The sequence below is a fragment of the Haliotis rufescens genome, unplaced genomic scaffold (genome assembly GCF_023055435.1).
Source record: "Haliotis rufescens isolate VD_foot unplaced genomic scaffold, xgHalRufe1.0.p SCAF_135, whole genome shotgun sequence".
Classification (NCBI taxonomy): Eukaryota; Metazoa; Mollusca; class Gastropoda; order Lepetellida; family Haliotidae; genus Haliotis; species Haliotis rufescens.
Genome location: NW_025963819.1, coordinates 267,186 through 283,810, shown reverse-complemented (window position 1 = coordinate 283,810; position 16,625 = coordinate 267,186). Strand labels below are relative to the sequence as shown.

General features: G+C 45.1%; 2 protein-coding genes across 19 annotated transcripts in view; both read left to right on the top strand.

The window, feature by feature from the left end:
- Positions 1–218: 218 nt before the first annotated feature.
- On the top strand, positions 219–9,960 carry LOC124124986. Of its 15 annotated transcripts, none has more exons than XR_007220556.1 (6): positions 219–895; positions 1,914–3,766; positions 4,235–4,383; positions 4,639–4,963; positions 5,539–5,947; positions 8,990–9,960. XR_007220556.1 is itself a non-coding variant. In XM_048394959.1 (6 exons), the coding sequence occupies exons 1-6, from the start codon at positions 219–221 to the stop codon at positions 5,745–5,747; spliced, it is 3,138 nt and encodes a 1,045-aa protein (XP_048250916.1). In that variant the 3' UTR covers positions 5,748–9,960. The 15 variants fall into 15 exon arrangements, 3 of the variants coding, with proteins under 3 accessions (XP_048250916.1, XP_048250915.1, XP_048250913.1); XR_007220554.1 differs by having other exon boundaries at positions 8,520–9,960; XR_007220553.1 differs by having other exon boundaries at positions 5,539–7,993; positions 8,520–9,960.
- A 190-nt stretch (positions 9,961–10,150) lies between these two features.
- Positions 10,151–16,625, top strand: part of LOC124124987 — a 31,971-nt gene continuing 25,496 nt past the window's right edge. For 2 of the 4 annotated variants that reach the window (XM_048394963.1, XM_048394962.1), the window contains exons 1-2: positions 10,151–10,685; positions 11,640–12,571. In XM_048394963.1, the coding sequence (XP_048250920.1) occupies positions 10,534–10,685; positions 11,640–12,571 (1,084 nt within the window). In that variant the 5' untranslated portion in view covers positions 10,151–10,533. The remainder of the gene's footprint in view (positions 10,686–11,639; positions 12,572–16,625) is intronic. The other 2 variants (XM_048394960.1, XM_048394961.1) reach the window with 2 other exon arrangements.

Genomic DNA, 16,625 nt, shown 5'->3' with positions numbered 1-16,625 from the left:
TCAAGTGAGCCGATTACATCATGCTCGCTTCAGGGCGGCGGTCAGGGGTCATCACATATGTAGTTCCGTGTGGGTTTCCCGTTGTGTTTCGTTTTGTCTGAACTTTACGTGGCAGTCAGACAGCAGTCTGTCGGAGAATTCCCCAATGATTGAATGACTCAAGTAGATGATGCCGTGTGACAAAATTAGAGAGTAACATACATCTGTTGTCCCCCGAAATGGTCTCTGCAGCAACCATGTCAGACAACAAACACACCAAGGCTAGTCACCGTGATCGTGCAAGGGAGGGAACTCGAGGTGAACCAGCAACCATGTCAGACAACAAACACACCAAGGCTAGTCACCGTGATCGTGCAAGGGAGGGAACTCGAGGTGAACCAGCAACCATGTCAGACAACAAACACACCAAGGCTAGTCACCGTGATCGTGCAAGGGAGGGAACTCGAGGTGAACCAGCAACCATGTCAGACAACAAACACACCAAGGCTAGTCACCGTGATCGTGCAAGGGAGGGAACTCGAGGTGAACCAGCAACCATGTCAGACAACAAACACACCAAGGCTAGTCACCGTGATCGTGCAAGGGAGGGAACTCGAGGTGAACCAGCAACCATGTCAGACAACAAACACACCAAGGCTAGTCACCGTGATCGTGCAAGGGAGGGAACTCGAGGTGAACCAGCAACCATGTCAGACAACAAACACACCAAGGCTAGTCACCGTGATCGTGCAAGGGAGGGAACTCGAGGTGAACCAGCGTGTCTCCTCAGTTTCCAAACTGCACGAAGGCTTCAGAGGCTGGGCGAGGGTTACATCAGTGACCATGCCAACGAGGAAAACACGTTGGATGCAAAGCAGTCAGAAAACGAGAAGACATCAGAATTATTCTGGAATGTGTGAGTAAATTAAAAAATAAAGTATATGTTTTTATGCTGACTGCGAGAGTGTGTTCAATTTAAGATTGAACACTAAATTTTCACTAATAAATATACTGTGCATAATGCAGACGCAATAACTTACATGACATATACCTTATAATGTCTTATTATATCCTCCCCGTCTGGCGCTCGGCATTAAGGGGCTAAAACAACGACTGGCCGGCTAGGAGTCAGTATACTGTGTCTGAAGGTGTGTGTGTATTCTTGTTAAACTGCGGCATGGTATCTCAATAGGCTAGCACAATAAACACACACGCACGCACGCACGCACGCACGCACGCACGCGCTATATAAGTGCAATAATCTTGGACGCTAGGTTCAATCACATTTCACCTCACCTCACCTCTTGTTATATCAACATCAACACAAGTTCTACCGGGTACCCTTTATAAGCTAAAGCATTCAGAAAAAGAACCTCACAGTTGCTTTGTATCCCCAACCTGGATAGCAGGGTAACAGATGCCGACTAACAGATGACCAATAACATATCTTATGATAATACAGATCTCTCTTCTAAACTCCTATCTTTTTAATGCTAATTTATAATATGGCTATGCCCACATATTTTTTTTGTCTAGATTTTCATTTTATTATCTAGGTTTTGATCACAGTAGTGAGTGAGTGAGTGAGTGGGTTTAACGCCTCTTTTAACAGTAATCCAGTTATATCACGGCGTGTCAGCTTAATGTTGGAGGAAAGCCCGAAGTGATGCAGGTCTCAGACGTTTACCACTTCGGTGAAACCCACAAGCACGGGTATAGGTTTCTGGCGTGCCCAAGGAACGCAACTCTGCACATCGAATCGCGGCGCCGTAGACGACTGGGACACCCGTGCCCCTGTGGTCACAGTAAATAGAGACATGCAGGACTACGACATATGTAACACTAATACAATTTGTACTCATTCTTTTACATCAGCTCCAATATATGACTGCAATATGATAGCCAATGATGTTATTTATCATTTGATATTTTAGCGGGATGGTCTTCAACAAATGGATGCTTTTCATCGCGATTGTTTTGGTTATTAATTCATTTTGTCTGGGGATGGCAGAAGCCTCTCCACACCCTAAAGACAAAACTTACACAAGGAAAGATCGGGCGACCTTTCAAGAGTGCACTCCACCAAACAGTCGGTGGGATAAAGCACGTGGAAGTCCCAACACTTGTGATACTGTCAGTAAAGGCATTACAGATGGAGAAGGTGGATTGACAGTTGACACTGTGACCGTCTTAACACTCTCTAAACAGATGGAAGATATGAAGAAAATGATTGTTCAGTTACAAGAGAGACTGGACGAGTTACATGATCGGAGCGGAAGGGAGGAGGAGACACTAGCCAGACAGGATGCTGAGGCTCACAAGGAAGACCACTCCGAGAAGCTGGGGGAACGAGCAAGAGAAGTGGAGAGTTTCACCTCATCATCTACAGAAACGGCTAACACAATATCAACACTCTCTGATCGTGTTGAAAGATTAGAAGTTTGGAAGACTGATTTTGAGAATATGGAAATACAGAAAGTCAGACAAGATGCAGAAGATGCTCATCATGTTGCTGCAGGTTGTGTCGAGAAGCTGGAGACAGTCGTAAAGGATGTTGGAAATATTAACACCAACATCACATCTGTCAACAACACTGTCTCCAAACTGTCTGACCAAGCCACAGTTCTGCACACACGCCAAGCTGAATTAGATGACTGGAAGAATACGATTGTTGACAAGGAATTGTCCATGCTAACACAAAACGTACGTGCTATTCACAGTGTGGCCACGGAAGCCAAGGGATCTTCTATCAGTAATGCAGAGAACCTAGAGAAGCTCTCACATGATTTGGATAAAGCGAAAACGGAGTTTACAGCAAACATTCAGGATTTACTGTCACTCAGGAAAGATGTGAATTCTATCCAGGTAATAGCCGAACATGCTGAGAAGGTTGCAGAACAAAATACCATGAATCTACAGACACTTGTATTAGAAATGAGGGGTATCAATACCACAGTGTTAAACACCTCTCATGTTATGAATGAAACCATTTCTGAATTAATGGCTTGGAGAACTGAGGTCAGTGACAAGGAATTGCCGAGGATTAGACAAAACATAACAAATAATCAGCAATTGGGTGAAGAAGCTAAACATGATGCAGGCGCGAATTCAAGACTCCTTAAAGATCACATTCTGTGGGCAAATGCTACGTATGTTGAGTTCAAGAAACAACAGACAGAAACCCTTAAACAGGATGAAGAATTTAATGACAAACATAATAGCATCGAAGAGAAGGTTCGTCTGGAAGAGCGCAGAGGGTCACGAACTGCAGATGAAGTGGAAAAACTAAAAGTAGATTTAAGTGCCGTCCAAATTTTTGCTGATACTATTCAGAAATGTGCCTTTAGTAATGTTGGGAAGCTTGAAACTTTGACACAGGCAGTGGGAAATATCACAACAAACATTACAGCTATAAATATAACGGCTGAACAGCTCTCTTCACGCGTGGACGTCATGGATGGAAGGGTAGATGGATTAGATACTTGGAGAACTGAGATTGTGGACACGGAATTACCGACCCTCAAACGAGACATCCAGAACGCCTCCCAGGAGGCGAAACAAGCAACACGTAGTAGCAGTGCAAATGGAGATCTTCTTACTGGTCACATTTTGTGGGCAAATTGGACATATCTGGAGTTCCAAAAACACCGGAATGAAACAGTCAAGAAAGAGCAAGAGTTCGCAAAGAAGCATGACCACACCGAGAGGAAACTAGACGGAGAAGAACTGGACGGCTTCATGACCAAGGCGGTGGTGGACGAGCTGAAAGGAAAATCATCAGTACACGGTGAGTCAATCAGTCAGTCAGTCAGTCAGTCATTCATTCAGTCAGTCAGTCAGTCAGTCAGTCATTCAGTCAGTCAGTCAGTCAGTCAGTCAGTCAGTCAGTCACTACACGGAGTCAGTCAGTCAGTCAGTCAGTCAGTCAGTCAGTCAGTCAGTCACTACACGGAGTCAGTCAGTCAGTCAGTCAGTCAGTCAGTCAGTCACTCACTCACTCACTCACTCAGTCAGTCACTCAGTAACTCAGTTCTACACTGTCGGAACAGCGTTTATTCTAGGGAGAATTAACCACTCAATGAGAGTCATTTTGGGAATCTATTCACTGCTTACACGTTATCAATATCAAATGAGTCATCCCCCGACAACGCATGCATTGTCGGGACAACAGGTTTGTTTCCCTATTTCTGCCCATATCATATAACTTTGAGCAACTTTTGTCCCAGCTACTATTGCACATGTGTTTGCATTTCAGATATCGCCCTCTATCTGTCTGTGTTGAACTTGATAGCTGTCGCCATGTTAGTGAAGTACGTGATGAAGGCTCCGTCATCCACACCTGGGCCAGCAACAGCATCAGCAACAGCACCAGCTACAGCTGCAGCTTCCCGCAACGATATACAGGTGACTACTTCTACTTCTCCTACAACTGCTACTACTTCTACCAGATTACTACGGCTGCTGCTCCTACTTCAACTACTACTACATCAGCTGTAGAGTACACAGTGGCTGGTGATGACAAAACAACAAGACGATATCAATACCACACAATTGTTTCACAGAGAGTCAATATCGTGACTGTTGACTATATCCAATAGTGCTGTCAGATACAGTTCTCATCCCTGGGGAGTATACATTGTTAATGTGTCTTTTTCTCAGCAGAGGGGCTCCCGACGTGAGGAGGTGTACGAGCTGCAGTGGAGCCGGCCGATGGAGGACTCGGTGTGTGTGGTGGCCTTCCATACCGCGACAGAGGGGAGACATGCTGACCAGACCAGGTCTGTGTTCGAGTCTGTGCAGCAACCATGTCCCACCATCCACTCTCGGGTCATCAGACGCCACGCAGACATTACACAGCTGCCGGGGTCGCGTGTCTTCCTCGTCTTTGTCGACTTCAACGAGCGGAACGTCATCTTGGAGGATCCGACCAAGGGGCTTGGCGATCTCAGGGTGACCACTGTGCGGAGTCTCTGGAGGTTTGGAAGTAAGCTGTGAAGTTGTGTGAGGGGGAAGCTGTGAAGTTGTGTCAGGGGGTAAGCTGTGAAGTTGTGTCAGGAGGTAAGCTGTGAAGTTGTGTCAGGAGGTAAGCTGTGAAGATGTGTCAGGGGGTGAGCTGTGAAGTTGTGTCAGGGGGAAGCTGTGAAGTTGTGTCGGGGGTAAGCTGTGAAGTTGTGTCAGGGGGAAGCTGTGAAGTTGTGTCAGGGTGTAAGCTGTGAAGTTGTGTCAGGGATAAGCTGTGAAGTTGTGTCAGGGGGGTAAGCTGTGAAGTTATGTCGGGGTGAGTTGTGAAGTTGTGTCAGGGGGTAAGCTGTGAAGTTCTGTCAGGGGGTGAGTTGTGAAGTTATGCCAGGGGGTAAGCTGTGAAGTTGTGTCTGGAGGTGAGCTGTGAAGTTGTGTCAGGTTGTGAGCTGTGAAGTTGTAATTATATTATTATTTATTATTATTATCTAAAGATTATTTACATGTTTGTATATCATCTTAGTACATTGACAATGGTATAGTTTGGGGTAGTTGTAGTAGTGGTAGCGGATGTGGCAGTAACACACGTTCCTGTTTCAGCCGACGTGACGGTGATCTACTGTGGTGACCAGGGGTCTGTGAATTTGGACAGCCGTCTTTTCAATCAGGACCTTGGCTCCATCCACAGACAGCAGGAGTTGACTCAGCTGAAAAATGATGAAAGGATTCTGAGTATCTACAGGGACTTCAGCAACACCCAGAGACAACATTGCAGGAACTTCATCAACAGACTGTTACAGCGAACATAGTGACTACTGCAGCTGATAATGACCTCAGGCACGACCAGAAACAACCTCGCACGAACTTTAGAAACAAATTGCAGCAACAATGTGCTTTTGTGTTACAGTTGGCTTCGCTATTAATCGACAGTGTTACAGTTCTGCATGGTCATTAGCCGACAGTGTTGCAGTTCTACAGGTCATTAGCCCACTGTGTTACAGTCCTGCAGGTCATTAGCCCACAGTGTTACAGTCCTGCAGGTCATTTACCGACTGTGTTACAGTCCTGCAGGTCATTAGCCGACTGTGTTACAGTCCTGCAGGTCATTAGCCGACAGTGTTACAGTTCTGCAGGTCATTAGCCCACTGTGTTACAGTCCTGCAGGTCATTAACCGACAGTGTTACAGTTCTGCAGGTCATTAGCCCACTGTGTTACAGTCCTGCAGGTCATTAGCCCACTGTGTTACAGTCCTGCAGGTCATTAGCCGACAGTGTTACAGTCCTGCAGGTCATTTGCCGACTGTGTTACAGTCCTGCAGGTCATTAGCCCACTGTGTTACAGTCCTGCAGCTCATTAACCGACAGTGTTACAGTTCTGCAGGTCATTAGCCCACGGTGTTACAGTCCTGCAGGTCATTAGCCGACTGTGTTACAGTCCTGCAGGTCATTAGCCGACAGTGTTACAGTTCTGCAGGTCATTAGCCCACTGTGTTACAGTCCTACAGGTCATTAGCCGACTGTGTTACAGTTCTGCAGGTCATTAGCCGACAGTGTTGCAGTTCTGCAGGTCATTAGCCCACTGTGTTACAGCCCTGCAGGCAATTAGCCGACAGTGTTACAGTCCTGCAGGTCATTAACCGACAGTGTTACAGTTCTGCAGGTCATTAGCCCACTGTGTTACAGTTCTGCAGGTCATTAGCCGACTGTGTTACAGTCCTGCAGGTCATTAGCCGACAGTGTTACAGTTCTGCAGGTCATTAGCCCACTGTGTTACAGTCCTGCAGGTCATTAGCCCACTGTGTTACAGTCCTGCAGCTCATTTGCCGACTGTGTTACAGTCCTTCAGGTCATTAGCCCACTGTGTTACAGTCCTGCAGCTCATTAACCGACAGTGTTACAGTTCTGCAGGTCATTAGCCCACAGTGTTACAGTCCTGCAGGTCATTAGCCGACTGTGTTACAGTCCTGCAGGTCATTAGCCGACAGTGTTACAGTTCTGCAGGTCATTAGCCCACTGTGTTACAGTCCTGCAGGTCATTAGCCGACAGTGTTACAGTGCTGCAGGTCATTAGCCGACTGTGTTACAGTTCTGCAGGTCATTAGCCCACTGTGTTACAGTCCTGCAGGTCATTAGCCGACTGTGTTACAGTTCTGCAGGTCATTAGCCCACTGTGTTACAGTCCTGCAGGTCATTAGCCGACTGTGTTACAGTCCTGCAGGTCATTAGCCGACAGTGTTACAGTTCTGCAGGTCATTAGCCGACTGTGTTACAGTCCTGCAGGTCATTAGCCGACAGTGTTACAGTCCTGCAGGTCATTAGCCCACTGTGTTACAGTCCTACAGGTCATTAGCCGACTGTGTTACAGTTCTGCAGGTCATTAGCCGACAGTGTTGCAGTTCTGCAGGTCATTAGCCCACTGTGTTACAGTCCTGCAGGCAATTAGCCGACAGTGTTACAGTCCTGCAGGTCATTAACCGACAGTGTTACAGTTCTGCAGGTCATTAGCCCACTGTGTTACAGTCCTGCAGGTCATTAGCCGACTGTGTTACAGTCCTGCAGGTCATTAGCCGACAGTGTTACAGTTCTGCAGGTCATTAGCCCACTGTGTTACAGTCCTGCAGGTCATTAGCCCACAGTGTTACAGTCCTGCAGGTCATTTGCCGACTGTGTTACAGTCCTGCAGGTCATTGGCCCACTGTGTTACAGTCCTGCAGCTCATTAACCGACAGTGTTACAGTTCTGCAGGTCATTAGCCCACAGTGTTACAGTCCTGCAGGTCATTAGCCGACTGTGTTACAGTCCTGCAGGTCATTAGCCGACAGTGTTACAGTTCTGCAGGTCATTAGCCGACTGTGTTACAGTCCTGCAGGTCATTAGCCGACAGTGTTACAGTCCTGCAGGTCATTAGCCGACAGTGTTACAGTTCTGCAGGTCATTAGCCCACTGTGTTACAGTCCTGCAGGTCATTAGCCGACAGTGTTACAGTTCTGCAGGTCATTAGCCCACTGTGTTACAGTCCTGCAGGTCATTAGCCGACTGTGTTACAGTCCTGCAGGTCATTAGGCAACAGCGTTACAGTTCTGCAGGCCTTTAGCCGACTTTGTTACAGTCCTGCAGGTCATTAGGCAACAGTGTTACAGTCCTGCAGGTCATTAGCCGACAGTGTTACAGTTCTGCAGGTCATTAACCGACTGTGTTACATTCCTGCAGGTCATTAACCGACTGTGTTACAGTCCTGCAGGTCATTAGCCCACTGTGTTACAGTCCTGCAGGTCATTAGCCCACTGTGTTACAGTCCTGCAGCTCATTACCCGACTGTGTTACAGTCCTGCAGGTCATTAGCCGACTGTGTTACATTCCTGCAGGTCATTAGCCGACTGTGTTACAGTTCTGCAGGTCATTAGCCCACTGTGTTACAGTCCTGCAGGTCATTAGCCGACAGTGTTACAGTTCTGCAGGTCATTAACCCACTGTGTTACAGTCCTGCAGGTCATTAGCCGACTGTGTTACAGTCCTGCAGGTCATTCGCCGACAGTGTTACAGTTCTGCAGGTCATTAGCCGCGGAGGTACAGTCCTGCAGGTCATTTGCCGACTGTGTTACAGTCCTGCAGGTCATTAGCCCACTGTGTTACAGTCCTGCAGGTCATTAGCCGACAGTGTTACAGTCCTGCAGGTCATTAGCCCACTGTGTTACAGTCCTGCAGGTCATTACCCGACTGTGTTACAGTTCTGCAGGTCATTAGCCGACTGTGTTACAGTCCTGCAGGTCATTAGCCGACTGTGTTACAGTTCTGCAGGTCATTAGCCCACTGTGTTACAGTCCTGCAGGTCATTAGCCGACTGTGTTACAGTCCTGCAGGTCATTAGCCGACAGTGTTACAGTCCTGCAGGTCATAAGCCGACAGTGTTACAGTTCTGCAGATCATTAGCCGACTTTCTTACAGTCCTGCAGGTCATTAGGCAACAGCGTTACAGTTCTGCAGGTCATTAGCCGACTGCGTTACAGTCATGCAGGTCATAAGCCGACATCAGCACTGATGTGACAAGCAGCTCATTAACCGACAGTGTTACAGTTCTGCAGGTCATTAGCCCACAGTGTTACAGTCCTGCAGGTCATTAGCCGACTGTGTTACAGTTCTGCAGGTCATTAACCCACTGTGTTACAGTCCTGCAGGTCATTAGCCGACAGTGTTACAGTCCTGCAGGTCATTAGCCGACAGTGTTACAGTTCTGCAGGTCATTAACCCACTGTGTTACAGTCCTGCAGGTCATTAGCCGACTGTGTTACAGTCCTGCAGGTCATTAGCCGACAGTGTTACAGTTCTGCAGGTCATTAGCCGCGGAGGTACAGTCCTGCAGGTCATTTGCCGACAGTGTTACAGTCCTGCAGGTCATTAGCCCACTGTGTTACAGTCCTGCAGGTCATTAGCCGACTGTGTTACAGTCCTGCAGGTCATTAGCCCACTGTGTTACAGTCCTGCAGGTCATTAGCCGACTGCGTTACAGTCATGCAGGTCATAAGCCGACATCAGCACTGATGTGACAAGCAGTACAACATCGACTTCATACACATACAGTCATATAGTCCCGTCAGTGTTGAACATGTAACTCATTATCGGTTAGTGTATTAAATCCCCAATGAGTTGTTCTAACTAGCCGGGACCAATACTCTACCATAGCTTCCTTTTAAACCCGGCTGACATGACACTAAAAATCGTCCAATCAAATTGCTCTAACATGCGAGAGAAATGCTGTGGCAACAGTTGGGATCTGCAGATGTGATGTAACGAAGCTGTGCCTTTAAACGACTGAAGGGTCAAGAGTATTTATGACAATACATACGAAATATAATACATATGATAATCCAGGATGATTATGGCCCTGACCGCACAAAAAAACATCGTTTATTATTTTTCTATTGTCTTTGTGGTTTGATTGAGAAGGTGTGGCTTGTCGGTAAAAATAAACCCGTCCATTTGTGAACCTGTTAGGACAGTAAATAAAACAATACAATAACGACATTTATGTTTGTGTGTATGTTATAAGAGACCGACCCGAGAGAAATTGTAAGTCTTGAAGCCTGGGAATTTATGAAAATAAATAAATTGTGCTCAATAATTTTTGAAAAACTGTTGAAATATAAATTGTGTGCAACATAAAACAAAAATATTTAGGCTCACAGTTTTGATTTTAAAAAAGATATCTGGTTTTGCACGTGAAGCTGAAAACATATCTAGTCGATATTACAAAATCCGAGATATATGTCAGATATAACGCGAGCTTATTTTGCAGATAAACGCATGCGTCAGCGCTGCTGGTGTTGTTTCGGTTTCTTAGTAATCGTATCAGGTCACTGCGCTGTATAAACATGCTCGTTCCAGGGCCGGGGTCAGGGGTCACCTGCTACATAGTTCCTTGAGGGATTCCCAGTCTATCGCTCGTTGCGGTTTGTCTGACGGATTCGTGGCGTTCAGGTGTAGCTGGTGGACTCGTATCTACAGAGCCAGATCGAGTCGACCAAACCAACACATCTTGTGAGCGTGACAGATTCAGACACACAGTTGTCCAAACGGACACTCGACCTACCGCCAAGCATGGACAAACCTGGGCCTCGCCGGCGCGGACGAAGGGAGGCAACTCCAGACAAACCAAGCACAACATCAGGTACAGATCAATCCGAACCTCCAAACCTGCCGGACCAAGAGATACAGAGCGACAGACTTCGGGATACCATATTGCCTTATGTGTAAGTAAACTATTCATGACTAAATGCTTTATAAGGTTTTTGTGTGTTTAGTCATTTATTTGTTGCATGATATAAAACATTTAAGCAGCAAATGTATGCTCAAAGACGCTTTGACCGTGTCATTGTATGTTTAATGTTTCGTTAGAGGCATGTTCTTGTAATTATTTTTGTATGTTCATAATAAGTTCAACTCGCTGCTGTAACAAATATATGCATAGGGATGACAAGAGTGTTCAGGATGTTATAATTACAATGTAGTCCATGCAACTCTTATTTGCTTTATCACCATTCTGCAACGTTGATGACATTTTAATATATTTCGATTACAAATTTATGTTAATCCTGTAATGGGGAATTCGTACAAAACTTTAAATTAAATTATTATTTTCTATCACAAATTATCAATGTCTAAAATATTTTGTGTTATCTTTCAAATATGCCTTCAAGATCAGAAATGTACTGACCTAAAACACGTGAATCTATTTGTAAAATGATTCTGTACTGTATTGCATGCACTTTATGTATTTGGGCCTGTGGCCTTTCACACGATTCAATACCATCTTTCATAACCTCTCGGGGACCTCCTACATGTCAGCTACAATCTGCATGATAAGATTGTGCAGAAAGAGAGACACACACAGACACACAACTTTAAAGAAATGGAAATAATATTTCCTTGAAATAACCTTCAGCTTCCGTTTTACGGGACATGGTTTTCCATATGCTGTTTGTTTGATTGTTTGTTGTTTAACACCGCACCCAGCAATATTCAAGCTATATGGCGGTATGTAATCGAGTCTGGATCATGAGCATCGATCCACGCAATTGGGATACGATGATTTGCATCAACCAAGTCAGCGAGTCTCACCACCCGATCCCGTTAGTCGCCTCTTGTCAACATGCATTATGCATATGTGTTAATTATTTCTGATATTTCTGTTTTTCGTCTGTTAGGAGGCCTGCATTGGAGGGTATTATATTCCTAGTCGTGATCTACCTGTTGTGTGTACACTGTACAACACCCGACCACACCGAGCGCGCTCTGTTGGACGTTCTCAAAGGTCAATGCGGAAACGACGCCGCGAACGCCAAGAAATGTATTCAGAAATTACTGACACGAAAGAACTCGAATAACGTGTGTAAAAACGGTGTAAGGGAGGAATGTGTTACGCCAGATTTGACCCACCTTGAGAGTCAGTTCGAGAACCTAAAGCAGCAATTCAAACATCTTCGAGACAACAAGTGGATTGCTAGACTTGAATCAGTTTTTGACGATCCCAGTCATATGTCCGAACCTTTGATTTATCTGAAGGACAATTATCGAGATTTGGAAACTATTAGCTCCGCCGGTGCACACAGCAATGATGGGACAGATTTGAGTGGGGTTGAAGCCAAGGTTAAGAAGCTGGAAAACTCCATTGAAGACGTAAACAAGGATCTTACTGAAACGAAAACAAAACTTACTGAAACCAGTACGAAACTCACTGAAACCAATACGAAACTTACTGAAACTAGTACGAAACTTACTGAAACCAACTCGAAGCTTGTGAAAGTAGAGGACAGTACTGTCCAGCATGAGAGGTGGAAAGGGGTTGTCCAGGATACCGTAATACCTGACCTAAAGTCCCAGATAGGGCATCTTAGTAAGACAGCTGAAGACGTTAAGCAGGCCACAGATAAAACTGGTAGTCTACTTAACGGTCACATTGTGTGGGCAAATTCGACATATGCGGAGTTCAAAAACCACCGAAGCGACACAAACAAGAAAGTGTCGGAGTTTGCGAGGAAGCATGACACCACTGAGAGGAAACTAGACGGAGAGGAACTGGACGGCGCCATGACCAAGGCGGAGTTAGACCATCTGAAAGGCAGAACAACAGTTTACGGTGAGTGAGTGAGTGAGGTAGGTGTGAGAAGTGTAGGCACGAGAAAACAGTGTAGGCAGGTGGAGACAAGATTTAGCAGTGTAGGCTGGTGTTGACATGATTAAGCAATGTAGGCAAGTGTAGACAAGATTTAGCAGTGTAGGCAAAAGTAGACAAGATTTGGCAATGTAGGCAAACGTAGACAATATTTGCAATGTAGGCTAGTGTACACATCATTTAGCAATGTAGGCAGGTGTAGACACTATTTAGCAGTGTAGGCATGTGTAGACAGATTTAGCAATGTAGGCAAGTGTGGACAAGATTTAGCAATGTAGGCAGGTGTAGACAAGATATAGCAATGGAGGCAAATGTAGACAAGATTTAGAAATGTAGGCAAACGTAGACTAGATTAAGCAGTGTAGGCAAATGTAGAAATGATTGAGCAATGTAGGAAAATGTAGACATGATTTAGCAGTGTAGGCAAGTGTTGACAGGATTTAGCAATGTAGGCAAGTGTAGACAGGATTTGGCAGCGTAGGCTGGTGTTGACATGATTTAGCAATGTAGGCAGGTGTAGACACTATTTAGCAGTGTAGGCAGGTGTAGACAAGATTTAGCAATGTAGGCTGGTGTTGACATGATGTAGCAATGTAGACAGGTGTAGACAAGATTTAGCAATGTAGGCAGGTGTTGACATGATGTAGCAATGTAGACAGGTGTAGACAAGATTTAGCAGTGTAGGCAAATGTAGACAAGATTTAGCAATGTAGGCTGGTGTTGACATGATTTAGCAATGTAGGCAAGTGTAGGCAAGATATAGCAATGTAGGCAAGTGTGGACAAGTTTTAGCAATGTAGGCAGGTGTTGACATGCTTTAGCAGTATAGGCAGGTGTAGACAAGATTTAGCAATGTAGGCTGGTGTTGACATGATTTAGCAATGTAGGCAGGTGTAGACACTATTTAGCAGTGTAGGCAGGTGTAGACAAGATTTAGCAATGTAGGCTGGTGTTGACATGATTTAGCAGTGTAGGCGGGTGTGGACACTATTTAGCAGTGTAGGCAGGTGTAGACAAGATTTAGCAGTGTAGGCTAGTGTTGACATGATTTAGCAATGTAGGCAGGTGCAGACACTATTTAGCAGTGTAGGCAGGTGTAGACAAGATTTAGCAGTGTAGGCTGGTGTTGACATGATTTAGCAATGTAGGCAGGTGCAGACACTATTTAGCAGTGTAGGCAGGTGTAGACAAGATTTAGCAGTGTAGGCTGGTGTTGACATGATTTAGCAATGTAGGCAGGTGCAGACACTATTAAGCAGTGTAGGCAGGTGTAGACAAGATTTAGCAGTGTAGGCTGGTGTAGACAAGATTTAGCAGTGTAGGCTGGTGTTGACATGATTTAGCAATGTAGGCAGGTGCAGACACTATTTAGCAGTGTAGGCAGGTGTAGACAAGATTTAGCAGTGTAGGCTGGTGTTGACATGATTTAGCAATGTAGGCAGGTGCAGACACTATTTAGCAGTGTAGGCAGGTGTAGACAAGATTTAGCAATGTAGGCAGGTGTTGACATGATGTAGCAATGTAGACAGGTGTAGACAAGATTTAGCAGTGTAGGCAAATGTAGACAAGATTTAGCAATGTAGGCTGGTGTTGACATGATTTAGCAATGTAGGCTTGTGTTGACATGATTTAGCAATGTAGGCAGGTGTAGACACTATTTAGCAGTGTAGGCAAATGCAGACAAGATTTAGCAATGTAGGCTGGTGTTGACATGATTTAGCAATGTAGGCAAGTGTAGGCAAGATATAGCAATGTAGGCAAGTGTGGACAAGTTTTAGCAATGTAGGCAGGTGTTGACATGCTTTAGCAGTGTAGGCAGGTGTAGACAAGATTTAGCAATGTAGGCTGGTGTTGACATGATTTAGCAGTGTAGGCAGGTGTAGACACTATTAAGCAGTGTAGGCAGGTGTAGACAAGATTTAGCAATGTAGGCTGGTGTTGACATGATTTAGCAGTGTAGGCGGGTGTGGACACTATTTAGCAGTGTAGGCAGGTGTAGACAAGATTTAGCAGTGTAGGCTAGTGTTGACATGATTTAGCAATGTAGGCAGGTGCAGACACTATTTAGCAGTGTAGGCAGGTGTAGACAAGTTTTAGCAGTGTAGGCTGGTGTTGAAATGATTTAGCAATGTAGGCAGTTGCAGACACTATTTAGCAGTGTAGGCAGGTGTAGACAAGATTTAGCAGTGTAGGCTGGTGTTGACATGATTTAGCAATGTAGGCAGGTGCAGACACTATTAAGCAGTGTAGGCAGGTGTAGACAAGATTTAGCAGTGTAGGCTGGTGTTAACATGATTTACCAATGTAGGCAGGTGCAGACACTATTTAGCAGTGTAGGCAGGTGTAGACAAGATTTAGCAATGTAGGCAGGTGTAGACACTATTTAGCAGTGTAGGCAAATGTAGACAAGATTTAGCAATGTAGGCTGGTGTTGACATGATTTAGCAATGTAGGCAAGTGTAGGCAAGATATAGCAATGTAGGCAAGTGTTCACAAGTTTTAGCAATGTAGGCAGGTGTTGACATGCTTTAGCAGTATAGGCAGGTGTAGACAAGATTTAGCAATGTAGGCTGGTGTTGACATGATTTAGCAATGTAGGCAGGTGTAGACACTATTTAGCAGTGTAGGCAGGTGAAGACAAGATTTAGCAATGTAGGCTGGTGTTGACATCATTTAGCAGTGTAGGCGGGTGTGGACACTATTTAGCAGTGTAGGCAGGTGTAGACAAGATGTAGCAGTGTAGGCTAGTGTTGACATGATTTAGCAATGTAGGCAGGTGCAGACACTATTTAGCAGTGTAGGCAGGTGTAGACAAGATTTAGCAGTGTAGGCTGGTGTTGACATGATTTAGCAATGTAGGCAGGTGCAGACACTATTTAGCAGTGTAGGCAGGTGTAGACAAGATTTAGCAGTGTAGGCTGGTGTTGACATGATTTAGCAATGTAGGCAGGTGCAGACACTATTAAGCAGTGTAGGCAGGTGTAGACAAGATTTAGCAGTGTAGGCTGGTGTTAACATGATTTACCAATGTAGGCAGGTGCAGACACTATTTAGCAGTGTAGGCAGGTGTAGACAAGATTTAGCAATGTAGGCAGGTGTAGACACTATTTAGCAGTGTAGGCAGGTGTAGACAAGATTTAGCAATGTAGGCAGGTGTTGACATGATGTAGCAATGTAGACAGGTGTAGACAAGATTTAGCAATGTAGGCTTGTGTTGACATGATTTAGCAATGTAGGCAGGTGTAGACACTATTTAGCAGTGTAGGCAAATGTAGACAAGATTTAGCAATGTAGGCTGGTGTTGACATGATTTAGCAATGTAGGCAAGTGTAGGCAAGATATAGCAATGTAGGCAAGTGTGGACAAGTTTTAGCAATGTAGGCAGGTGTTGACATGCTTTAGCAGTATAGGCAGGTGTAGACAAGATTTAGCAATGTAGGCTGGTGTTGACATGATTTAGCAATGTAGGCAGGTGTAGACACTATTAAGCAGTGTAGGCAGGTGTAGACAAGATTTAGCAATGTAGGCTGGTGTTGACATGATTTAGCAGTGTAGGCGGGTGTGGACACTATTTAGCAGTGTAGGCAGGTGTAGACAAGATTTAGCAGTGTAGGCTAGTGTTGACATGGTTTAGCAATGTAGGCAGGTACAGACACTATTTAGCAGTGTAGGCTGATGTAGACAAGATTTAGCAATGTAGGCTGGTGTTGACATGATGTAGCAATGTAGACAGGTGTAGACAAGATTTAGCAATGTAGGCAGGTGTTGACATGATGTAGCAATGTAGACAGGTGTAGACAAGATTTAGCAATGTAGGCTGGTGTTGACATGATTTAGCAATGTAGGCAAGTGTAGGCAAGATATAGCAATGTAGGCAAGTGTGGACAAGTTTTAGCAATGTAGGCAGGTGTTGACATGCTTTAGCAGTGTAGGCAGGTGTAGACAAGATTTAGCAATGTAGGCTGGTGTTGACATGATTTATCAATGTAGAGAGGTGTAGACACTATTTAGCAGTGTA

What these genes read in the sequence shown, in the direction of transcription:
- LOC124124986 (XM_048394956.1), top strand. Translation starts at nt 219, where the DNA reads ATGGTCTCTGCAGCAACCATGTCAGACAACAAACACACCAAGGCTAGT. An exon ending in CTTCCCGCAACGATATACAG is followed by an intron (nt 4,384 to 4,638) that starts GTGACTACTTCT and finishes TCTTTTTCTCAG; the next exon opens with CAGAGGGGCTCCCGACGTGA. An exon ending in GAGTCTCTGGAGGTTTGGAA is followed by an intron (nt 4,964 to 5,538) that starts GTAAGCTGTGAA and finishes TTCCTGTTTCAG; the next exon opens with CCGACGTGACGGTGATCTAC.